The sequence below is a fragment of the Phlebotomus papatasi genome, chromosome 3, assembly GCF_024763615.1.
Source record: "Phlebotomus papatasi isolate M1 chromosome 3, Ppap_2.1, whole genome shotgun sequence".
NCBI classification, from domain to species: Eukaryota; Metazoa; Arthropoda; class Insecta; order Diptera; family Psychodidae; genus Phlebotomus; species Phlebotomus papatasi.
In genome coordinates, this window is record NC_077224.1 from 17,029,193 (window position 1) to 17,056,700 (window position 27,508).

General features: G+C 32.9%; 1 protein-coding gene across 1 annotated transcript in view; it reads right to left on the minus strand.

Moving 5' to 3' along the window:
• LOC129807892 (max dimerization protein 1-like) overlaps positions 1–27,508 on the minus strand; it is a 410,647-nt gene that overhangs the window by 351,655 nt on the left and 31,484 nt on the right. Inside the window, exon 3 of the mRNA XM_055857491.1 lies at positions 17,092–17,121. Coding sequence (XP_055713466.1) covers positions 17,092–17,121 — 30 coding nt within the window. The remainder of the gene's footprint in view (positions 1–17,091; positions 17,122–27,508) is intronic.

The window sequence follows — 27,508 nt, forward strand, 5'->3', positions numbered from 1 at the left end:
CACAAATACATCACGTCAGAATATGAAATTTTCATCTTGGAAATATTTGATAGCTTCGAATTTTGATTTTGATCTCGAAACTAAAGACTATATTGAAAAAAAAAAAATCAAGAACATTTAAAAAGAGAAAATAGAGAAAATGTGGATACGACAACAGTCGACGCAGACGACAGAATGATTGCAGAAACAGCAGTTGCAACAATATTGCTATTACAAACGACAATTTGTATCCCAAAATATCACATCACAGGCACAAATTTCAATAGAGAAATTACCTAACAGTAAAGCTTTCGGAATGTAATTATAGCTATTGTTTATTAAAGCTGATAACTTCTTAAATCTCAACCACAGTTTTACGATAAAAAGAAGAATAAGTGACCCTCATCCTCTTCTTCTTCTTCTTTTTTTTCTCCAACTTCTGCAATAATATTGAAAATATTGTTTGGAAGGTTTTTCCAATCCAATGTTAAATTGCATGTAAGATGTAACGTATAGTTTATTAAAATACACAAAATGTGTAAGTCAGAGATGAAGAAAATTGTTCAAGCTCCATAGGTAATCAAAGCATATATATCTTTTATATAGTTTAAAAGTCTTGTCTTCTCTTCTTTCCTCTTTTCCCTCTCTTCTTATACCAATTTCTCACTGTTTGTAGCACATATAGTAATATTATACGTTGAAGACCCCAAGAGTTCTATGAAGAGAAAAAGAGTCTCTTCTTCCTCGTCGCACGTTGACTTGATTCTTGTTGTTCTTTGTGTCTTGATGATGTGGCTGTCGTAGGTTTTAACTTCTTTTCATGTTTTCCCCCCGCACTTCAACTCTTTTTTTTTACTTCTTCTTATACTTATTCTTCCTGAGACACTCTGCTGTATATGCCGTTAATCTATATCAACATATGAATTTATATACACAACATCTTGGATGAAAATGGGCACAGAATCACCCAGAGAATATTTTTCACCATATTTATGTATTGAGAAGAACAAGAATTAAAAAAAGACCGCCGCAAGATGAGGAAGGAGGACAGTTGAGAATCTCATATCAAACCATCTCTTCCCCAATATAGTATTCCAAACAGTCCCAATCTAACGCACAATCTACAAAAAAAAACAATAGTAGCGAAAGAAAATTCGCAGAGTGCTCGATTTCGTGAGATATAGATTTATTTCCGGTATGAATCAATTTTAACCGATATTAATTATCTCGTGAATCGAAGACCTTTACAATGAATCCAAATTTAACCAAATCGGTTATTAAATGAACCGTCTATTGAGTCATTTAACATTAAATCTTTAAAAATTCAATATACCGAATTTTCTAGTTAGCGGTACTTAAGGATAAAGTATGAAATATTCTGTACCGAGTAGAACGAGGTGCAGAAAGCGAGAAGAACGCCTCTGGGAAACCTTCACTTGTAGAGGACCATCGAAATACACAGCACGATAACTCTTATCGTTTGGTCTCTACGCAAGTAGCTCCCAAACGAACAAACAGAAAAATATGACAAATAATCACAATCTCAATATCCATAACTAAAAATCGATGAATTATACATCATTATTCCCCCACTAAATTCGAGCAATAAAAAAACATACTACGCTGTTTTTCTCTCTCATTTTATATTTTCTTTTAGACCATCCATAAGGCAATTACAGCTCCGAGAGCAAAAAAAAGGAAAAAAAAGAAAAGACTTGTGCATATAAACAACTCATCAACCTTGTAATTAAAATTATACAACACAAAATATACACAAAGTATAGTGCAGGGAAAAAAATCGGCGAAAAGTGTCTCATTAACATCAATTGCTCGCTTTTGACTCGAATATCATTATAGAAAAAAAAAACACACAACCATCCCATGACATTCAAACAAATAATTAGTGTATCATTTTAGTTCAAATCCCTCTCTATGTCTTTCTTTTTGCAAAAAGCAAATTTAACAATAAAAAAAAATGCATGGTACCGTCGTTGCGGGTGACTTTGCACTCGGGGGGTGACTTTGCACTCTGCTGTTTGTGAGACTTTGAACAATTCTAGCACTTATTGATAGTCTTCGCCGATCCGGTCTACCATGTCAAAGTATAAAGGGATATGTTAAGTACCAAGTAAGGTACAATGATCCTCAAAAGGATTCTTGTAGTTTCAGTAATAGTCAATGAAATCCTAGTATAGGTATTTTGCCAAAAAACGACTCCGCGAAAAAGTTATCTGAAGATGCAATTTCAAAATCGATTTCAGAGAAGTAAATTGCCCAAATCTATTCTAAATTTATCTGGCTAGAATAATTCACTTCGATTTTGATCATTATTTTTAGTAAATTCCTTTTTTTCACTATAGTCTTCCTAAGAACGCATGATTTATATTAAAAAATTGCATATAATGGACTTTCTTAAGCTTTATTATAGAAGTATTTGGCCAAAAATTATCAAATTATTTTATAACTTAAGATAAAATGATCGAGATCTACAAGATGGTGTGGTCGCCATCTTGATTTGACGATTCTGTCCGCCATTTTGAATAACTGTCAAAACAAAAATCTCATCCGATTGAGCTGAAATTTTAGTATGTTCTGGCTGATGTCAAGACCTTTTCAGAACATATATAAAATCCGACCTAGGTCAAGCGATTGTCTGGATACTGGGGCTCCAAGTTCAAAATTTTGACATTTTCATTAATACAGAACTACGGAGAGCTTCTTTTATCGAAACCATCACAAAAAAGGCAGTATTATCGTTAGGTGATGAGATCTAAATAACAAACAAAAAGAAAAGTAATGTTTTTCTTTATAACAGCATATTATTTGAAGATCTGAAAAACTTTTGCAAATATGAAAAAATAAAAAAATAAATAAATGCACTTTTCATTTTTTTAATTATGTAAGAGTAAATAAATATATAAAATAAAAACCTCAACCATTTCTAATGGTTACAGAGGCATTTCGTTTATATTTTAAAATTCCGGATTAGAAAATAAAGATCGCCAAAATATGAATATTTCAAATTTTTAAACTTTGAGCCTCTGTATCAAGGTAAATACTTGACGTAGACCGGAACATAGATACGTTCTGAAAAGGTCTTGATATCAGCTACAACATACTAAAATTTCAACCCAATCGAACCAGTTTTAGATTTTGACAGTTATTCAAAATGGCGGACAGAAACGTCAAATCAAGATGGCGAGCATGTCATCTTGTAGATCTCGTGCATCTTACCCTTAGATGTGAAGATCTTCATTGCCGTTTATTATCAGAAATTGTTGATTTTTTAGTATTTATTAAAAAGTGCAAAGTCACCCGCACCTTATCCCCAGTGCAAGCCTTTTTTCTTGATTTTTTTAAACATAGTAAAATTTTATAAAATTAATGCTATTGGCACAAAATGTATTCATTAACAACTGAATACAAATAATTTTACTCAAAAACCCCCCTCCCTTCACTTTAACTATCCACTTTTAGAGGGCAAAGTTGAAAAACAGCGAAAAAACGTGCAAAGTCACCCGCAACGACGGTACAGTAAATTGTATGAAACACGGATATTTTTCCATCTCCAAAGTGACATTTGAAATAAAACAACTCCAATATTAACACCCAGTATCTTCTATGAAAATTTGAATATTCATAGAGTCGTAAATTAAAGAACAAATACAAACAAGTTAATGTTCTAAAACAATTCAGCAAAGAAATAGCAATATAATTTTCACCACATTTCACCTAAACTAAGAAATCGCATAATGTTATATGTTATGTGGCATTAACTTCAAACTTTATGTACCTCACAAATTATATTTATACAAGTAAAGAAGAACGAATATTCACATCTTCATGGTAATGGGCAACGCACAATTCTGTTATTATATTAACAAATTATTGAACAGCCCAAGCTCGGTAGAACGTTTATAACCGAATTAATTCAAATTCTAATCTGACAAACATTGTCAAAAGAAATTGTCAATAAATCTTCTAGTGGTCAAGCAGAGTCTGAGATACTCTTGACAGTAATTTTTCTGATCGCAACCTACCAAAAAAAAACATTTTACTTTGCAACATATTTTTACAATGCATTAAAAAAGTTTTTTTTAGCAAGAGAATGTAATGAAAACGGTCTCGTATCATTCAAGAAGTCCTAAAACTAAAACAATTACCAATCGTTCGATTCCTAATCGATTTAAATATTTTTTAACATTTTAAGAAGGCTCTTGAAAGCCTTAAACACCTTACTAAAAAAGTTAAATCACATTAAAATTTTAATGTGATTCACATTAATTATCGCGTATGAGCGTCCAAATATGTTATTTGTGTCTTTGAGCCACTTAATATTTGGGGTTTTTCTATTTATTGATAAAGAAGTGGACTTGGCCTGCAAAAATAAGCATAAATATTTTTCACATTAAAAAATTAAAGAGAAAATCGCATTAATTTTTCGCATTAATGCTATAAATCAATTTATATCAAATTTTGCGGGCCAAGTCTACCTTTTTATCAACAAATAGATCAAATTTTGAATATAAAATGATTTAAACACACAAATTACACATTTGGTCTCTCAACAGCGACAATTAATGTGAGATTTATTTTCCGAATGAAAATATGCACTCTTGAGGTTATGTTATTACGATCGTTTCGAAAGTTCTTATAATCATGTATTTAATTTCCTATGTCTCATACAGACATTTCTCAATTGTGAAGAAGTTTTCTCATTTCAAACAAAATATCAAGCTTTTAAGTCCCAGAGGAGCTTTATCCCATAAAGCTCTTACAGTAATTTTCCCCGGGAATACTTTTATTTCTTGATGTTAAAATCTTGAAGTTTGTAAAATGTGCTCTTAATGTATCGCTTCAAATGATTACAATCAATCCGCGAAATGAGTTTTCGCACAATACTTCCCATTTTCGGTGAACTAAGAGGGGGGTATCGGGGTTGGGGTTGATAAGGGGGTAGAGCATAAAACCACATACATTGCGATGACTCCTTGAGTTCACAATAATGGCAATTTCCTCGAGAGTTGCGGATGAAATTCCCATGTGAATGGGTTTTGTGTTTTTCGGGTGAAAATACGTGAAGTTGGGGATTTTGTGTGTCTGCCACATTCTGTAACAATTAATTTTGAAATTGACGTCACCTCAATTCAAACCCTTTTCTCGAGTGTTGTGCCACTGGGTTTATATTGAATTGGGTTTGTATGATGATGAATTTTCTCTCTTGATGCTTTTCTGCTATATGGAAATGGAAGGCGGGGAAGGGGTGTTTAATATGACGATGGATGGAGAAGATGGAGAAATTTGAGAAGATATCAAGTTGTTGAGTAATATAATTTACTTCATTTGCCGATGTTGTTCGTGTTCTTTCCTCAAAACTCGGAGTATTACTTTTCCCCAAGAAGAAGAAGAAACAGGGGAGAATGGGTCAACCCCATCATGTTTCCGTCATTAGCATTGATGACGACAGCAGGGAAATGATTTTGTTGTATATGTCTAAAATGTCTCAATTATAGAGTCAACGTAATTTATCTACAAAATTATTGATTGGGAATGGGGTGGAGAGAAGCATTTAAGTTTGAAATAAAATTTATAAGGGAAGATGTAACAAATTATTGGAGAAAAGCAGGAAAGTGCCCATACTTCGTACTATCCCAAGCTTTGTAATGAATAAATTTTTGGTATGTTTCTCAATAAATATGAATCATCGCACCCATATTTTAAAAACTAGGGGAAGTTGCACAGTTTTTAAAAATATATTACAGAGTCATATTTATTCAGAACATAGGAAAAAACTTGCAAAAAATCTTTGAAATGCTAACGATATGGAGGTCCGTTGCAACAAAAACCACAAGTTGCTCTCTTTTACCGTTTCGCCTCTAGAACTGCTCATGCCCAGATGAATTGATGGACAATTAGATAAAATTCATAAGAGTCGAAAAAATGGATTAGGGCAGAATCACATTGACAATAAAATGCTCGCCGTAGCCTCACCGTATTTTGTTAATTTACTCATTTTCATTGCAATTCTTACGCAAATTTTCCATTACCGTATTACCTTATGTCATACTCGGTGGCCCTAGGTGGAAATAATATAATAAAATTGAAGAAATAAAACGAAAATTCGATAAACGATGAGTAAAAAAACTGTACGAATTACTTCTCTTACATTTTTTTTGGCTCACCGTTTATCGAATTTTCGTTTTATTTCTCCAACTCCAAGAAATAAATCATCTAAAATCACTCAATTTGCGTATGATATGTAATTGCATGGTAAGGAATGGGTTAATAATTTATCCGATATTTTTGCAAATTTATTTTTGGCTATCGTAGATAGGGGGAAATCGGGCAATAAATTATAGCAGCTTTAAAATAGAGCTTTTTCTCCTATTTTAAAATAAAGCTGGACCTTACCAACATAATAATTTAGCTCTACAGATCAATAAATTGTGAAGCTAAAATATGCAGTATAGGGGAAGGTTTTGAAGGTTCGTATTAAAAAAGGAGTCCAAGATTTAAGATTTTTTACTGAATGACACACACACCGAATCAATTATATCACTATATGAAGTAAAATCTCTTACTTATTGGGTTCATAATTCTGCCTCACAAAATTCCTGCAAGTCCTTGGATTTCCCTCTACAGGAAAATGAAAATGTAGCTGCATTTTTTACGAATGTGCGCTGGTTAACTCAGCTTCGTACCATTTTTTCTCACCTCTGTAGGCCTCATTTTCCCCGAAAATATTACACCGGACACAAAAATTTGGGCACCACTACTTAGATGGAACTTTCATCTACTTGTTTTCACAATTTGTAGGAGGTATCACGCATTAAATATCAATTTTAAGCTATTTTTCTGACACATGTTTTTTGACACTAGGAAAACCATTATTTCCCTGCATTCTGACAGTCAGTTAAGAGCTTGGTTAGGTATGATTCTCTCATAATCACACTCATAAATGTGGGAAGTTCCACTTTAAAACAAGGAAAATTGAATGAGAAATACTCAAAATACATCGAAGTGGCAATTAAAGAATCACATCTACCATAAGCAGTCTAGTGTCATCACTGCACAATTCATAAAGTAATAATCACACCCATTGTAATCCTTGTTTTTTCTCTAACTTCTCTAATCTGTCTTACAGAACATTTTTTGAACATCAGTGTTTCTTAAAATTACCAGTGATTAATTTAAAGCAAAATGTGAAAAATTCCGCTTGAAAACAAAGCAAATTGGATGAAAGAATCACATATACCATAAGCAGATTCAGGCTTAATGTTTAATTTAACAGAAGTGAAATAAAAACATCTGATAAAGTTTCATTTTGATGGGGAAGTGCGTGTTTTCCTTCGAGATTTTAGTGAAAATTGTTTAATATCCCAATTTTCTTGTGAATTTATTCAGTGGAATCTCTGATGAGTCAAATATCCCGAGCGGCGTGCATAGTGTGACCCAAAACAGTGAGGAATTCTCAAACTCGGTGGTCAATAATTTTGACAGATATTTTTACGAAGCTGCAAAATTAAATTTTACTGAGCTGCAAGGGTGGTAATTTATATGAATTTTCCTCCACCCACAAAAACGACCCCCTTCAAGCAAAAGATTTTCACGGTAAATATTAACTCCAATAAATCCTCCATAACTTCGAATAGTTGCTTTTTCGAAAAGACACTTGCAGTGTGCAAAAATGCATAAAATATTACTCATTAGAATTACGATTTTAGGCACATTTCTTTTTATTTTTGCCTTTTGGACCCAGGAAAAAAGGCCTAGGCTCCCAAGTTTGTCAGGAAATGTGAGATGTATGACTAGCTTTTAGATTATATGTCCATGAATGAAATTCATTTAATTATTTAAAAAAAAAATCAGCTTTTACGAAGCTGCAACATTACGAAGGTGCAAAACCTTCCCCTATAAGGGTAATTTTCAATTAAAAATAGGAAATGAAAGCCAAATTTCAAATCTGCCTCAATTTAAAAGTACCCCATTTTCCCCTACGGGTTGGACGCTTACCATTCGTAAACTTTTCTTTAAGTCCAGCACTTAAGAATAATCTTTAGAACATCTTTAAGTGCCCTTAAAAAACGTACTGCGTGAAACTGCCCCACAATTTTCTCGTTAGGAGTATGCGCTTATTTTTTGTATATAATAATGTCGGAGTTTTGAATTAATATTTAACGTTATTGTACGTTAATTTGATTTTAACAAGTTCTCTATGGCTTATGTGAAAATTGCAGTGTCTAAAATTACCCCCTTACACCATTCGAACTAGTTCGTTTAACCCCTATTTGGTTTCTCCCTCTTACCACAAGTCATTAACATAGCAAAATTCTTTGCACTTGTGAACGGAATAATAATAACCTGACTTGCATAACCTCATAATGGTGGTTTTGACTACATGTATGTGTAGTGTGTTATGTAATTAATTGAAAATATTGTTTAATTTCTATGGAGCAAATTGTTGCAATACGCACAAAGTTGGGCAATTATTATAGTTTTCACCGGGGAATTTACTGTTTTCATTTCCAGCCTTTGGGGGTTGGGATTTTGGGGGGTTAGGGGGTAGGGGTTGGTTTGTTGGGGGTTGGTCTATATGTGTGGCTTTTTTGCAAATTGGGCTGGGTTTGTGTGTGCCGGAAAATACCCTCCTAGCGGGTAATCATTGAGCCAATTGTGACGCTTGAAAATAATTCTGCATTGAATATTTTGTTCTATTGATTTTCCCATACCTACATTGCTTTAAGGTTTTTTTTTTGGCGGTTGGGGAAGGGTGCTTTTTGTGTTGATTCCACTGAAAAAGCTCTACCTCTGCAAACTGAAAGCTCTGTTTTTTTTCCTTGTTTAATTCAGCATTATTCTTATTGCACGTTCAATTACAATCCTCCATTTCGGAGATAAAGTTCTCGCGTGCATTTGTCATAAAAGGTTTGTACATGTGAAAGGTGTCGTCCTTTTTCAAACACCAATTTTGGTTGTCTCCTTTTCATTCTTAATTTGTTAATTTTCTAATTATGGTAATGGGGGTTGAAATGAACACGGAAGAGAGTGAGAGAGCTACTATACTAGGCGAAGAATTAAAAGTTTTTATTACCATCACAATGAATGTTTCATTATGGAGATGAAAATATATTTTCTTCCCTTTTTGTGTATGACATTCATAATGTCTTTCGTGGTGGGTGGTTTTGAAATTCATTTCATTTTGATTTGAGTGAGAAAGAATGAAAGATATAGGAGGGAGAGAAAGAGATGTAAAAATGAAAATGGGAAATTTTGGGGTTGATTTTCAATTCACAGAGTGGACAGATTAATCCATTTGTGAACACAATAGATATTTTCCCCATCAAAGAATTTTTCTATTTAATTTTCATTTTTTTTTAAAGAAAATTTTCATTGGTATACGTTGGGAAAATTTTGGGATATTGCTGGTTCAAGTGAGAATATTTTGGCAATATTTTGAATATTTTGGCACTTGTCATTGACTGGATGGATATGAGAACATTAAATTGAAAGACCTTACCCAAGTAGCAAAACCTACACCTCAAGATGTAAATTTTTAGTAAGTCTGACTATATGAAACATTAACCTTGTCATATCTACAACCCATGAACGAGAAATAACTGAAGAAGAGAAGCCTTTAAGAAGAATAACCATGTCAAATTTTCTAACTGAAGACACCCTTGATGACTACCGACTTTCACCGAATGTTGACAATGCTGTCGATGTTATGCTTAACGTTCCAAATACATTTTCTACCGCGGAACTCTAGGCTAACAATAAATAATCTAAAAGTACTCTAAAATTGCATGATTACTACTCTGAAAAATTTTTTTGTCAAATTAACAAGACAAGTTTGTAAAAAGGATGTTCTTCCATACAGAATATGGAAAAGTTTTATCAAATCGGCGGCCAACTGGATCTTGTTAAAAGTTTGTCAAAAGGGTGTTTTTCGATATAAAATGCAAGAAAAAGTTTTGTAAAATTGGTAAATAACATCCTTTTGACAAAATTTCAACAAAATCCATTTGTTCGTTTAACAAAACATTTTTTTTTCAGAGTAGAATTTTACCAGATTATCAAAGACCGAACTTCAAAATTGATTTGTCCGGGATTTCAAATTTTTCTTTTAAATTCCTGTCAACATTGATAATGAGCATTTTCTACTCTAAATGTTTGCTGGTGGACATGTTAAAATGTACAAAAATTAAAACAAGGATTTATCATACTCAAAGAAATGTCAATTCTCTATGTAAGTTCTCATCAGAATTTTAAATGGTCAGTCTGTGACCCTTAAATGACCATTAAATAAGGTTTTATAATTCATAGTCACCATGACTTCGCTTCGGCGTTTCGTTACAAACAATTAATTTTCATTGCTATAGAAGTAGTAATATATTAGTCATTTTGGTGACGTGGACAATGAATGTGCAACAGCAAAATTTTGACCTAAAATAATTGATTACAAGGTTTAGAGTTCCTCCTCAAATTTGTTACGAGCCTTCGTCGTTCGCAACATATTCTGATGGAAATATTAGAGTGTGAAAAAAGGAATAAGAACACTATATAGTCAATTTCGAATGCTGTCAAATTAGCAAAATTTTGGTCATTTCGTAGATGCTGCTTTAAAGTGCTAGAAGGCTTTTGAAATTTCTATGTGCAACTTGTCAAAAACTGTTTTCTAAATCAAGTTTAAAAACAATTGGAATAAAACTAGTGGATAGAACCTTTGGAAGTTTCAATCATTTAGTAAGGCCTATCGCGAATATGGAAAAAAATGGGTCCCCGTCAAAATCCAGAAAGCCGAAATCCCGACAGCCAAAATTCCTAAAGCCGAAATCCTGAAAGCCAAAAGCCTGAACGCCAAAATCCCGAATGGGCCAAAATCTCGAAAGCCAAAATACTAAATTCTTAAAAATGTCAGCTACTCACGATTGCATCCGCGCTTGCTGGATGCAAAGGGAAATTTTCTGTGTCTTGGAAAATTATTCTACACATTATCCTTCATATAATTTCACTCCTTTCAGGATTTAGAACATTCAAGATTTTGGCTTTAGGGATTTTGGCAGTCTACGGGAAAAAATTAAGTGTTTGAAACCAGAGTATGTGCAAAACCGAAAAGTCTTCCCCTGTAGGGGAATTCTGTAATTTTCGTGACATTGCCACGCGTGAGTTCGAAACCTGACAATGCCATTCGAGCTTTTTTTTGTCATATCATATGAGTTCGAAAATGCACTTCATTGAATTTTTAATGAAATCCCTTTACTTGATGATTTTGTGAAAATACAGTACGACTTGGTTGATTTGGTTAACAAAATTCATAGTCATTTGACTTGCCAGAAATCTCAAATATGTGACTTCTGACAATGCCACGTGAGCTGAAATGGCAATGTAACGACTACAGAATCGCATTTTCGAAAAAGCTCTCCTAAGATTCGAACCCAATTTGTCATATGGCATTGCCAGAGCGTTACAGAATTCCCTCCTGGTCATGTTTTGCTACTTGGGTAAGTGTTCCTTTGATCAATTTTAATAATACTTTCCAAATAATTTTCTAAATCATGATTCTCCAGTAGATGTTTCTGCTTAAAAGGTAGGGTCGAAGGAACATATCTTTGACGGAGAACCCCTATTGACACTTTTACCAAAATCTTGAAATTTATTTAAAGTTTCTAATAAAATGTAAATAATATGACGTTTTTTTCTTAATCTACGTTTTTTGATAAGGATAGGTGTTCAAATTGTGTATTCCAAATGGTACAAAGTAGGGTGTCAATAAGTCCTGACTCGACTTCTTAAAGTGTCAATAGGCGTTCCTTTCACCCTAAATGGAACTCCATTTGCAGAAAATTGAGCAGCGCACAATAACTTTTATTTGTAAACATGTTTCCAATATTTTCTAAAAGAGAGAGCGAGATGACTAGATCTAGATCTCACTCACTCTCATTGAAATGTCAAAAACATGTTTAGTAAACAAAAGTGATTGTGCGTTGGGCAAATATCGTTGAATTTCGGAGAATTCAAAATAATTTTCGAAATCTTAAATTATATTTGAGTCCAAGGTGGGCCGAAAGAAGAGGTTTAACAAATGGAACATATGGGTGTCATTGCTTCGATTTTCGAAAACTGACAATCAAGAAACTTCTAAATTCGAAAATTTATTTTCCGGTTTTCGAAACTGACCTTCGAATATGCTTTCTTTTGTGCATATTCGAGTTGTAAATAGGTAGAATATCTTTTGTGTACTATTTTTAGCATAGACATAGCATAAGGTTCTGTTCTGTCATTTATGCTATACAGTTTTTTTTCTAAGAAATGAGAAAAAAATTGGGAACAGAGGTGAACAAATTTTTTGGCATCAAAAACCATCAACAATCATCTACTAATCTTTTGAATATTCACGCTGAGAATAGCTAAAACACAAATTAAAAATATCGTTCATTGTATTGAGAGAAGAACGGCACGAGACAACAAATGATTTTATTTTATTTCTTGTTTTTTATTTTTTTTTATTTTGTAGATGTGCAGCAATTTTGTAAAAAAAAAAGAAACTAATAATAGATTATAAAGCAATAAAGTAGGAAAAAAAAGAAACAATTTCCCAAAATGGATTTTATTTTTAAACACCACCCCCCAATGTCATTTTAAATCAACTTTATGCTTTTGTTTAACACAATGAGTTGTACACATTCAAGTGAGTTCTATGGGCACAATATTGTTTATATAGAAATTCGCGTAGCAAATTGATGATGTACCAAAGTGTTGTTAGGAGGCAACAAAACAATATATAAAATAGATGAGAGACTGGGGGATGGTTAATTCATTCATTTCAAATGCAATTATATGCAGAATAGAATATAGACATAATTGTAAATTACAGGCTAACATATTCTCTACATTGGCATCGGGAATCTAGCAAAAGGCTTTAATTAAATACCTGCGAGCACTATTTTCAATTTGCCTCCCATCTCTCCCATCATTTTATTAGATATGAATAAAAAGGGGGAGGGGGGCGAGGGGGAGGGAGAGAAAGAGCATACATATATATATATGGTAGAATTCTCGCAAAATTACAAATGATCATCTAACATCTAGTGTGGGAGGCAATTTTCCATGGATAGAAAAGCCACAAAAGCATAATGGCATGTATACAATTTGTGTGTCGTACTCACTTCAATCACATGATATCTTTCATTATATATAGTAGCATATATCACATAGATTTTTCCTTCCTCGACATTCACACAAAACATCATATTCGCAACTAAAATCACCATCAAGGGAGCAATTGCTGACAAATACTAAAAAAAAGCCATTTTCTCTGCACGAAATATTTTTCCACAGAAAATTTTATGAATAGAGTTAAATAAATGCCAAAAAAAAAATATCCATAATAATTGATATAAATGCAGAATAGCACAAAATAATACAAAATTTACACTTTTTTTCTGCATTGTATGCTTGTCTAAAGAAATTACATTTAAGAAGAAAAAAAAAGAAAAACTTGAATGTTAACCTAGAAAAATATACCAGAACTCGATCGCCTTGAAAGTCATCAACAAGAGGCACACGAACATTACACCCAAAAAAAAATTCTCAATTCATGATTCTCTCTAACTAGTTCGAAATAACGATGACTTCTCTCTTAAGTACAACTGTGAACCATGAAGAAAAAAAATTGTTAGAATTTTCTGTTTTGTATGATCAGATAATTGAGATTGAGCTATGAAAAAAAAAATCGTGATCGTCAAAATTGAAAGTAAAACCACATTTGAACTTTTCTGCACGACTCGCTATTTTTTTTTTGTTACTTCTCTCTTTAATCATTCATATACTCAAAACATTTTCACAGCAATTACAGTCATTTTTATTTTCTTGCAAGTAATTGTTGAGCAATATTTTTGTAGATCATTTGAACTGTTCAAAAGTTTTGTGGTGAATTCCTTTCAAAAACAGTGAAACACTGTCAAAAATACATGTGACAGATCCTGTCAAAGTGACAACTTTTGGCGCTTCTGGCAAATAACAGATCCTGTCACAGTAAACTGGCAGAATTCAACGCAGATAGAGGAGCAGATTTCATTTGTATATGGGCCGATCCATCTCAAGACAACCATAGGGGTACCCTTCATGGTCTTAGATGTTTTTGAATTTTACATATGTTAACCCTCTAACGGGTAAGACCGCCTCCAGGCGGTCATTCTATAAATCGCATTTACTGCGATAACATTACTTATTTGAAGTTGAAATATCTACAGTGCCCTCAGTTATAGTCTTACTAACTTATTTTCTGAAGCTGAACTCATTTTGACCTTACGTTTGCTTACAATCTTCAGTTTTGTGTAACAGGTCAGAGAAAAAACAACAAAATGTCGCTCGCGATATTTTGCGTTTTCAAATGCAAAAAAGATTGTTTTAAAGTAATCTAACTGTAGTAAGAATCTTATTTTCTGAAAGATATGTTCTTCTAGTTTGTATATTTTAATTGATAGTGTGAAAAAACTAGTAGTAAGAGTTTTAGAAGAAAAAAAGGAAAACCGCCTGTGGGCGGTCTTATCCGTTCAAGGGTAAATTTTCAAAAATTACCATTTTTTTTATTTAATTGATTTGGTTGTTCTTTTAAAATATATTATTATTTTGCAATATATTAATCATGGAAAACAATTGAGATTACACGAAGACTGTCCAAAATTAGTAAAATGGTCGATTTCTGCGAATTAAGCGAAACTGATAAAGAAGCAGACTTCAACAGTGAGGATGAATTTCCTAATTCGTCCTTAAATGCCCCAGATGGTGAAATAAAACCAGAAGATGCGCAATGTCATTCAAAGGACCTTCAAATTATACAACGTTTTCATAGCTGATCTGGTGACGTTTTCATAGCTGATCTGGTGACGTTTTCATAGCTGATCTAGTGACGTTTTCATAGCTGATCTATGACTTATTCGTTAAAAATCAGTCTTATTGAAAAACCTTGAGCTTCGTTAACGTCTAATTATAAAAATTATAAACGTTTTTTTCCTAAAAATTATTATTTTTTAGATAATCATACAACATTCATCCATAAAAAACGTTTAAAATTCATTTATTTTACTATTTGTTCACTATTTTTTACTAAAAAAAAATTCAGTCTTTTTATGCCTTAAACCGATATGACCGCCTCCAGACGGTCTTTACCTTTTCTCACCTGGCGCCCAAACGGAAAGAGATAATGAAGAATGGGTGGTATTTTTGAGTTCATTGGACTATTAGTTACCCTTGACAAAATTATTTAACTACTTTTTTTTGGATATTAAAGAAAACACCGTAAGAGGGTTAACAAATGGACTTTCATTGAATAACATCAAATATTTTCATCAAAAATATGAAATAATGCAACACAATTTCTCTTAACATTAACAAGTTTCCTAAGAATCCCATGTTTTTTTTTAGTGATTGTTTACCTTGTCGAGAATTTCTTTCAATAACTTAGAATTAATCAAGTCGATACAAAATCAAATAAGGTTTTCTGATTCGTTAGATTAGAGATCACGAAATAAGACCCATTTTCCTGTTCTAAATGAACTCATAATTGCATTACAACGTGATTTCACTTTAGGTGGCCAAAAGTGCTTACATCAGAGGTGTGTAAAAACGGTTGAAACCGAATAAACGTCAAAATAAGTTTGTTCTGGTAGCGTTTTTACCATTGACGTGCATGTTTCATTTGACGTTTATTCGGTTCTTGCACTCCTCTGGCTTACATGGTCAAAAGGGCTGACTCTACCCTAGTTTTGTGTTAAATTTCTAGCCTCAATGTGCTGTACTCACTTACGACTTAAGCCGAGAGACGACTTAGCGTAATTATAATCAAAATAATGATTTAACTGAATTCCCATCAGTTTCGTACTAACTAGTCTGTTGCTCAGCTTAAACCGAGAGACCGATTAGTCAGAAAGTGATAGAAATATAAAATATTCATTATTTCTATTATAATTACTTTAAGCCATATCTCGGCTTTAGTCTTAAGTGCGTCAAGGACATAACGGCCTAACTAAGCCGTTTCTCAGCTTAAGCCAAAACATGGCTTAGTCAGAAACTGATGGAAATGTAATCTACTCATTTCTTTGATTATAAATACGTTAAGCTGTCTCTCGGCTTAAGTCGTAAGTGTTTTCGAACAAGAATCGAACCGAGGGCCTCTCCAACACAAAGCCAGCACTTTGAATTACCGAGATTCCTTAAAAAAGTGCCACAATTCTGTATTCAATTTATTTTGACATTTTGACAACTGTCGTCAGAGCCTATCGTGAAAAAACACAGCGCCCTCACGTGGAGAAAAATTGACAGCTGCTTAGCTGAAAATTTAGCATTCCAATCAACAGGTGTTAGCTGAGATATTCTTGCGAATTTGTTAGATAATTTAGTGAAACATACAGGTATTCTTTCAGAAAATCAATGCAATCTATAAATAAATAAAACCAACAATTCCAACCCCAAACAACAAAACACCATTTGAAAAAAAACTACAACTTTTATCCAACAAGGACGTATAATTCTATCAAATACCTCTCTCTTTGCTATTTAGAATGCAAAATCAATGAAAATTGTCACCACAAGAAAATCAGTTGGAGAGAGAGAAATAACACTGGAAAATTCCAGAGTGACGAGGAGTGAAAGAAGTTGAAATAAATCTATAAATAATGCAGCAGATTCATTTGGCATTTTTCCGCCAACTAATTACCCTAAATTATGTGTTGAAGCTTAATACTGAAATATGCATTTTATCGATTATAAACTCTTATACTCGTATTTATCAAATATTTATCAAGGAAACTCTCTGGTTTTGTGGGAATACGGACACATGGAAAATCACTTATAATGTTCAAAGTCTTTCATCGGCAAAACCACACACAAACACCCCCATCAAAAGCAATTCCAAAATCTAATCTATAAGTCTCTCTCAGAAGAGATTATTATCGTATAAGACATTAATGTTTATTCATTGGTTATAGTATTTTTTTTGTGAAAAATAACTTCACCCCAATATAAAAAAAAAATGAAAAAAAATACATATGACAAGGGAAAAAATAACTCAATAAAAAAAACTTATTAATAATAAAAGCCAAGTGAACATACCTGTTTTTCTCCAACTCGTTGTGCGTCGTTCTGTAATTACAAACAAATAAATCAGGTGAAAAATAGTTGATAAAGCATCATCAATATTTAATGGAGAGGAAAACCAATGTTGGAAAAGATATTTATTTGTTGAGTCAATTAAGAACCATAAATACACAACACCCAAAAACTTTTTCTTCATGTGTAGAGAAGGTGTATATAAAATATTTCAACAGTTGCATACATTTCATCAAAATTCCATATATTCTCCTTTTTCCCCTCTAACCCCATCTAAAATAGTTCTAGAATTTATCTCACTTGTGTTTATTAATTATGTTCTACATTTCTGAAGAAAAGTTTATACGCAAAAGTATTGGATTATTTCACCATTTTCCATATAAATTTTCTAAAATAAAATACAATGAGAAATTCTCAACTATAATTTAATGGTAATTTCACACAGCTTGCACTCATCTCAAAATCCGAGATGAAAACTTACAAATTCACATTAGAAATGCTTTAAATTTTCACTTATCCACTTTTGTTTTTGGCACAATAACTCTGCAGAAACTGTGTGAAAAAGCGAAATTAGTCCTTTAGCAGGAAAATCTAATAGTGCACTTTTAGTAGAATCCTTTTACAAGTATTACTAATAAACTCGACAACAAGTTGAAAAAGCGTACAACTAATAATGCACTTGAGAGAATAACTTTACACTACAGGGTGTATCAAGAAATGTAACATAGCCATGGAATTACAAAATTTGTTATTTGACCGACTTTCAATTGATTTAATTTCCCAGAAAACTCATTAAGTACTTATTAAGCACTTAATAAGTACTTAATTTAATGGAAGGCTCCAATTATAAATAGTACATTCTCGTTGCTAAAAACATATTATTTTGTTACGGAATGACCAAAATTCCGAAAAGTTAATATCCTGAATATCGAAATTCCGAAAAGGCCATAGTTCTGAAAGACAAAATTCCGAATGAGTCAAACTCCTGAAAAAACCAAAATTCCGAAAGCCAAATTTCTGAAAAGGCCAGAATCTCGAAAGCTGAAATCCCGAATGGATCAAATACCCGATAACTCTAAATTCCGAATGGCTTGAAATCTCGAAAAGCCAAAATCATGATCGCAAAAATTCAGAAAAGGTCTTAACCACGTAAGCCAAAATCCTAAATAAGACAAATACCCGAAAAGCCCAAATTCCGAATGAAACCGAAATTCCAAATGGGTCGAAATCTCGAAAAGCCAAAATCCTGAATGGGTGAAATTCCTGAAAAGCCCAAATTCCAGAAAAAAGCCAAAATCCTGAACGCCAAAATTCCGAAAAGGTCTTAACTACGAAAGCCAAAATCCTGAATAAGTCAAATTCCCAAAACGACTAAATTCCGAATAGACCAAAATTCCTAATAGGTCAAAACAGCGAAAAACCAAAATCCTGAACGCCAAAATTCCGAAAAGGTCTTAACAATGTAAGCTAAAATCCTGAATAAGTCAAATTCCAAAAACGACCAAATTCCCAATAGACCAAAATTCCTAATGGGTCAAAATCCCGAAAAGCCAAAACCTGAACGCCAACATTCTGAAAAGGCCATAATTCCGAAAGCCAAATTTCAAATTGGGGCAAATTCTCGAAAAGCCCAAATTGCGAATGGACCAAAATCCCGAATGGATCAAACTCCAAAGAAACCAAAATCCTAGACGCCAAAATTCCGAAATAACTATAATCCCGAAAGACAAAATCCGGAATGGGTCAAATTTCCGAAAAGACTAAATTCCGAATGGATCAAAATCCTGCACGGACCGAAGTCTTAAAAAGCCAAAATCCCAAAAGTGAAAACTCCGAAAAGGCCATAGTCCTTAATGGGTCAAATTCCCGAAAAGCCCAAATACTGAATGGACTAAAATTCCGAATTAGTCGAAATCTAGGATAGATAAAATTCCAAAGAACTACATTTCACATAAGAATATCAACCAATAAAATAAAAGAATTTCAACTATATAAACGCCATAGGGCGTTATGCATTTCAGGTCTGAATTTAAAATCGAACATCAAGCTCTTTAATTGAATATTAGTTTTGATAGGTAAGGCATAAAGAAAATTCTAGCATTTTTAGAAGTTATTAGGTTAACATTACACAGTAGCACAAATCAATCAATTATGCGTTGCTCATCAGAAACAGCCCTACAGTTGCTTCAGTTTTTTGAGAATTGCTCTAATAATTTTGCCAAAAATTTTGGATTTCCACTTCTAAGATCACTCAATAATGATAAATACTTATATTTCCTTATTCTGTCAAGTACTGATGCAGTTTTCTTGTGTTGAAACTGTGTTGAAACATGTGCAGTGTTCTTTCTATGAAAAACGACTTTTCATATTAATGCTATAATTCTTGTGAGCAACACATATGGAATTGTACGGCCTTGGCACATTTGGAGAAATCCTCGTAAAAAATGACTTTTTCACGAAATTTTGTCATTTCTCCCGACAGTATACAAATAATTCTGCATTTTCAATTCTGAGTTTAAGGTTGAGAGAAAAGATCTTGTCAGAGAACCTCTCCTAAGTGAATAGGCCTTTCTGATCCTCTAAAGAAAAAGTAGAAACTTCTCAAACCTCATTTTGGTAACTAAAACGGTCATCAGACCAAAGGTTTATCCATAACACTTAACTAATTTCTCAACAGGCAAGATTTTTCAGGACCTTTGGTAACTGGGTTAAACCTCCTGACTGAAGCCCGAATAAGGCGTCCCTAATGAGAACCGGGCATTACGGCTATGCCATTACAAAGTTTCAACAAAAAAGTGATTGATATTTTGACAAATGCTTTTCAAAGAAAACAAAACATAGAAAATATAGAATAACATAGAAAATCACAGAAAACTACTGTAAAAAAACCTATTGGTTCTATGTCCTTTTGATTTATATTTAAAACCACCCTGTGTGTGACCGAGTCTCTATTTTGTAATTAAAACTTTTGTCCACACCCTCGTCAGAGAAAAGCACTTTATAATGTGGATTTAGAGTAGAAAACACGAAGCACCAATCACCACCCATATTACTCCCCAAAAAATCCACCGAATATCAAAACAAAAAGAACAAAAAAAAAAAAGAACAAGAAGGAAGAGGAAAAGGGATCAAAATGAATCCAAGAAATCTCCTCAAACATTTGTGCACACAAAATGTCTTTTCCTATTTCTTGTTCAATTGAAAGACAACATCACAGAGGGCAAGAGAATCAAAAAGTGCCAGAGAAATAAGAATGAGAACTATAAAAATATTCAATATACAATAAAATTACCCTACAATTTATCCATCTATTGAATTGTATTCTTGGTGAGACAAAGAAAAATAGTTTTTTTTTTTTTATTTTTCTTCTTTCTTAGCTCACTTCTTCACCCATCTCTTCTTCACCAAGGCATCTCTCATTCCTCCATATAAACATTTTGCTTTTGGGTTTTATCCATTGTAATTCAACACACAAACACATCTAAGTGAATAAAATTGATTGTAATTCACAGGGGCTTTTCATACAACACATTCGAATACCAAATCCATCAATTGGATCTTTTCGCCAAGTTCGATTGTGAAAAACAAGAGGAGGGAAAGGGAATTTCGATGGAATTTCTTGGAAAGTCATGCTGCTGGGGAAAAGTCAAATCACTCTTTTGTAAACATTTACGGACGATTTCGTGCATTTAATTAAAATTGAAAGGAAAAAGGGATAAAGGGTAGTAAACAACACGAAGAAAGATATATTGTGAGACAGTGACAATAGCCAAGCTGATATTCTTTCTTTTTTTTAAAGTGAGAATTTTTTTAGTTAACGTACTTGTGCTTAAGCAAAATTTAAATTTTTCAACGATAATCTCTTTTTGTTACTGAAAAATGTCTAATACAGTCGAGTTCCTCAAATTTGAACTCCTCAAATTTGAACGACGGTTGAGTTCAAAATGTAAAATTTGAGGTTATGTGAAGAAAGTTTTGCGTGCAGTTCCATTTTTCTTTGATTTTTCCTCAATGTTATCGTATTATATTAACTTCCGCAACTAATTCCATCTATTTCACAATAAATTACATTAATATATTTTCTAAAGTTGTTTATCTTAATTTAGGGAAAGTGAATTTCACATAATTTCCGTTATGTTTTTGAAAATATTGTTCAAATTTGAGGAGTGAGAAATGTCATCTATACCCCCCAAATGTTCAAATTTGAGGAACTCTACTGTATTTTAAAATAATAAAGACAAACAGTCACTACAGATAAGTTGACAGCTGTCAGATTCAAAATTACTGTGTACTTGACGAATATTTAATGCATTAAAATTCGTCAAGCTTTGCCAATGTAACGAAAATTCATAAATTGACGAAAAAATAATTACACGGTTTAGAGGTTGAGATGAAGACTAATCATATAATGACAGCTAATCGGTAATATTTGACGTATTTGAATTGGATCGCTCAATTTATGTTCATATCAGATTGAGATTTTATTTACTGAAGAAAACTTAAGAATTAAGCAGTAATCATGTATGCTAGTAAAAAGGACTAATACGTTATAAAAGTTAGGCATATACAAACTGACAGTCAATATGACAAGCTGTCACTTTTGCATAGTCCAATATTATCCGCTGTTCCTGAGATCTTCTTGAGAAATTACTTTTTGGGTTACGGAAACTTTTTGATAGATCTTCGAAGTTGATAGATGACAGATGTCAAGATCATAATTGTTTTAATTAGTAACAATTCTTAGTGATAAAATTTGTCAAGTTGTTATATTAATTTGACGAAAAGTTAATTTCATAATATTCAGATTGAAGGAGATGTTATGATTTACAAAATTATTGACAGATGAACGACAATTTGACATATTTAATCTCTTTAGTCATGTTTATATTCATTTATTTTGTGATCCCTTTCATTGAAAAAAAACTTATGGCGTCTACACTCTAGAAGCAATTTTCGTCAAAAATTGCCATTTAAAAAAAATGTTACGTTTCTGCCTACAATGATAGGGGAAATTTTCTTTAAAAAAGCTTTTTTTTTTTAATTGCTCCTGTGTAGACAGCTTTAGGGATTAAGCAGTAACCGGTTATTCTAGCTAATAATGACTACATGGTTACCTCGTAGATGGTAAACAAATTGACAGTCAATATGACAAGCTGTCAGTTTTGCATAATTCAATAATTTCGGTTACCCCTGAGCCCTGAGTTAAAAATATCCGTTTAAGTCACGAAAACTCTATTAGTAGATATTAGACATTGACAGATGACAACTTCGATGACAAATGGCAAATTCAATATTTGAATTTTTTTTCAGTTAACTGTCACAAAATCATATTGTAATCCAAACGATAAGCAAGACTAGTAGCTAGTCTATTTCTCAGGATTTATTTTGATGAAACTCCTCCATTAGACATTGACAGCTGACAGATAAATTAACAGCTGTCATCTTTTATATTATTTTCTTGATAAACGCTAATAATTAATTCAGAAAAGAGATTAAATTGCGTAGAATATAAGCAAAAGCTGACCACTTTTGAAAGTGATTACTGCAAAATAGATTTATATCTATTGTAATTTAAATTTATTTGATGAAATCCAAAAACAAAACATTCTAAAAGTCTTTAAATTGAAAATATTACTTTATAATACAAAAATGAACAACAAGGGTAGCATTCGGAAAGGCCGACACTTAAGAAAGAGCTCAAGTTCATATGTATATTTGTGTGCTATAGCTATCTTCCAAAGTCCGACTTTCGGCACAGAAACTAGCTCAATTTTTAAATAGACTTAAATAGTTTTTTTTTTAAATTAAATATGGCTACATGGCAGATTGGGCAGCAAAATTGTGAAAATTGTCAGAAAATATGTACCAGTTCTTAATTGTTCAATAAAAAATCTTCACTCCATCATAATAGTAAAATATTGACAAAGGGATAATTAAATTATTAAGCACCTTGATGAAATATTTCACAGAAAACAAATGTTTGTACCATTGAAAATGCCGAAAAACTCGGTTGACATTTATTTGACAGTGACATCTGACAGGTAAAATAACATCTGTCAATAAGCTTGACAGTTGTCAATGTTTGAAATTCAAATTTTTCCTACATAAACTCTGCAAAATCTATTTTTTTGCATGAAAAAAAAACTCCAACTAGAATTTAACAGAAAATCTAGATGAAAAAACACGATATTCTTTTCCATGACGAGATAATTATTCAGTCTGTCGAAAACAACAAAAGAGAAGAGCAGTATACTGTATGCTCATGATTGTAGAATTCACAGTTTCTGGTAGAATGATTAACCTCCTTCACGCTATGGATGATTTCCACAATATTTGCTTTATTGTTAAAATTGTCATGTCAAATGGGCCACTTTTCGCGCTCGCGCGCGTGACTCACTGGATGGCAAATACTGTGACTTTTCTCCCAACAATATATTCTTTGCATATATATTCACCTCACCACCCATCCAAATCCCACTCCACCTTCCACCTTCCCTGACCCAACCATTTGTCGCGTAATGTTGGAAATACGAACTATACGAAAAAACGGTCATATTAAAATTTCTCTCGTTGCCCAATCCCCCCTGAATATTGTGTCCGCCGCTGAGAAGACAAAGAAATTGAGATAGAGAGCATTGGCCTGTCCGTATTAGCAAAAAACACAAACACCATCGTAAACATCGAATGCAGTTTTGTGGTCGTTTGGATTAACATTTCTGGGTCACGAGAAGGTACAATAGTGACATTAATTGATGTCTATTAATTATAGTGAATGGTTCATTTAATTCGGTTTCATGTTGTGTCGTTAGCATTACTTCTCTCTTTTAGTTAATTTTTTTTTGTTTTATTTCTTGCAACATATTACCATGAGATTGGTCTTTGAGTCTTTTTTTTTATAGAGAAAGTCCGATAGGATATATTTGTTAACGTAATTATTCGTATTAGGACGAACAGTTTTTCATTAAAAGAAGTACCTGTAAGAGGGGAATTGTGTAACAATATCACAATGTCACATGACAGGTTTTCGTGGTAAATTCGGGAGCAAGACAACGTTAAAAAATGCGTTTTGACAGCAACTGCCAGTGTGATCTATCCGAATGCTGAATATTCTTACATTAAAAAAAACCTAGATAATCCCAGCATATTATTATACAATGTAACATCAAAAGCATGAGTAGAGGAGACCGGAGCAGAATTAGTTAGGGGTTGAATTAGACAGTAAGTAAGCTGTTACAGTTTTCCTTAGAAATAACACTGTCATTTTGTACATTGTTCAGTTTACAAATTTATTATTCGGTTTGCAATGTTTCGTGAAACACAACTGTGACAGTCGAGCCGGGGATCACACCGTTCAAGAGTCGAACGCTCTTACCAATTGCACCACGGGCTCCCCTTGTTGCTAAAACTTGATGTAAATTTCTTTGGTTCAATTATTAGGTGCTATAATCGAAAAAATGTTAACGTGTTCGCAATTTTGGCAATTAGAATATCGATAGTTTTGTACCTTGATGCCAATTACACAACAATGGTTTCTATAAAAAGCATTCAGATGCTTGAATTAATTTGCTATCAATTCCTTAATGTTATTCTCGAACATTACAAAGAACTGGTCTAAACGGTTCAAACGGTCCAAACCATAAAAACCATAATCGTGGTGGGTATCTCTGATATCTTTTATACTTAAAAAAAGTTTTGTCATTTTAGCAAGACGTTTATCGAAATAATGTTCTTCTATTAAGATTATAAACACTCTTGTGATATACTTGACTCGTTAAAATGATAAAACTTTATATACGCGTATAAAAAATATCAGAGATACGAACCACGATTATACGGGTTCTTACAAAATTGCAAACTTTTAATAACATTGCAAAAAAAACATCCTTTTGATAAACTTGCCTCGTTAAAGTATCAAAACATTTTCATATTTCAGAGTAGTTTTGTTGGAAAAAAACCAGCTAATTATTGTGTAAGAGGTGAACAACTCGTCTAAATCTAAACCATAATAATTAATATTAGGGTGAGTGACTAATGCCCTAGACACATTTACGACTTAAGCCGAGAGACAACTTAGTGGAAAATGATGGAAATTATGTTTTACCATTATGTCGAGTATAATCACGCTAAGCCGTCTCTCGGCTAATCCTGAGGTCTGTCAAGGCCCTAAGATATCACTGTTTGGTTGAAAAGCATTTCAATATTGTGCGTACGACATAATAATTAAAATACGACGGTAAAATCAATTTCAAAGTTTTATAGTTATACATATTGAGCCCAAACAGAAGTAGATTTTGATTCTCCAATAGTGTCTTGGATAAAAGGTAAATAGAACTCTATTTGTACAAAAAGTCGTTGAAGTTCGAAGAATTCAAATTCAATTTTGAATTTTCATACTAAATTTTCGAACAAGGTGGGGAAATTTTATGAAAAATCACACTAGAAAACTGGCAAAAGAGTTACTCAGTAATTATGGAGTGATTAAATACTTGGGCAAGAACGGTAAATGTCGTTGTTCTGTTTTTTTCTTCACAACAATGTGAAGACCGTCACAATTTGACACTTGAGCACTTCGAAATCTGAACAGGATGTACCTCAGTCACCTTGCGGAATTATCAAGAAGTAAGAAAGTCTCTTTTTTGAATCTTCAAATAGATTTTCGAATTTTTCAAGATCTACTTCTGTACGGAAAGATTATGTAGTATTTTTGCATCACGTGTTATGCAATATTAAGTCAAGACTCAAGCCAAAAAAACATAGGTGTATGTACAAACTGAAGTAAAAGACATAATTTCGTTTTATAATTCTTGTTGTTGGTAGAAAATCAAAAAGCTGTCACTTAAAAGAAACGAAAAAACGATCTCAGAACGATAAGACACGAAGACCCAAAAGACGCAAGGACTATCTGGTATGTGTCTCGGCTTAAAGTATTTAACTTTTAATGTTTAATCTGCTTAGTTCTGACCTTTTATTATTTTGTCTCAGTCTCAAACTAATTTTCTGTTTTTTTGCATATATTTCATTCAACACTAGAATTGTTCTTTCTAGAGCTTCCTAGGAAGTCTTAAATCTCATACATCTCAGGACAAATGGACAATCAGTATTCTATGAAATTACACTCCAACACCATCCATCCTTTTGCACAATTTTGAAGTAAACAAACTTCTATGTTATGCCATTTTCTCACTCATTCATTTTCTCTATCCATTGCACGATGTGTGCCTCTTTTTTTTCTTCTTCTTCAACTTCTCCTCCTTTGCCCCCCTCAATCTCCCTCTCTACTTTTTCCACATTATATATATTTATATATATACATAATAATATATGAGAATATTGTACAACAGTGTAGATTTAGTGTTGTAAAGCTTGGGAGGTGAATAACCTCCCCATATAGCTCTCTTAACCAACAACAACAGCAGCAGCACATCGTCGCCGTCGTCCAATGTTACATTCGAGCACATACTCTCTCAAAACATACAACATTTGCCTGCTTTTTATTATATGTGCAAAGCTCCACGGAAAATATATACAACACATAAACACTGGGAGGCATAAGAAAGAAAGAGAGAGAGAGATACTCTTTTTTGTATATAAGAAAAAGTGCACATAAATGTAAATGATGTTTATCAATTAGTAATCAAACATTTTGGGTCAACTTCTTTTCTCTCTCCAACAAAACATGAAACTTTTCAACAAAACACATGATACACCTCTCCCTCCCCCACCACCCACTCAAACATTAGAAAACCAAAATCATATTTCAATGTTGTTTGATTGTGGAAAAGGATAAGATGCAATCTGTCCATACCTCTCATGATCTTTTACACTACTCTCAACTCATAACACCCAATGCATGATTTTAATCTTGGAGGTAGGTTTCGATATAAAGTAAGCTATTGTAAGTCCTATGCTATTATTTCTGTAGGAATAATAAAGTTTGAAGACGAAGGGCCAGAAGAGCAATAGGTTAAAGAGTGCCGGCTTCAGACTGAAGGTTTAGCCCCGTTCAAAATCTAATGGATCATTTGTTCTTAATATCCAATTCTAAACAACGATTTCCTAAAACATCGTGCCTGATAAGGAATTAGAGGAGTAAAGCCAGATGGCTAAGCCTTAGGTCTGAAGCCCGTATAGAAGACCGCTGGCTCTATTACATACGTTCAAGTGTCGAATCCCCTTTAGCTAGCCAAAAATTTCTTATCATTAAAACTAGGCTAAAACTTTGAGTCCATTTATTGTCAAAGGTCCTCGGAAGGCCTTATGATGCTATCTCTAACTGTTTGGCCTCTAACTCTAGTAACGGCCAAGCTTAAATAAGATCTCATAAGGTTTTACATAAAGTTGTAAAGCTTAAAACGTATCAATAATTTTATTATTTAGAATTCAACAAGGTACCAGGGTCTCCCGTTGTAAAAAGAAGCCG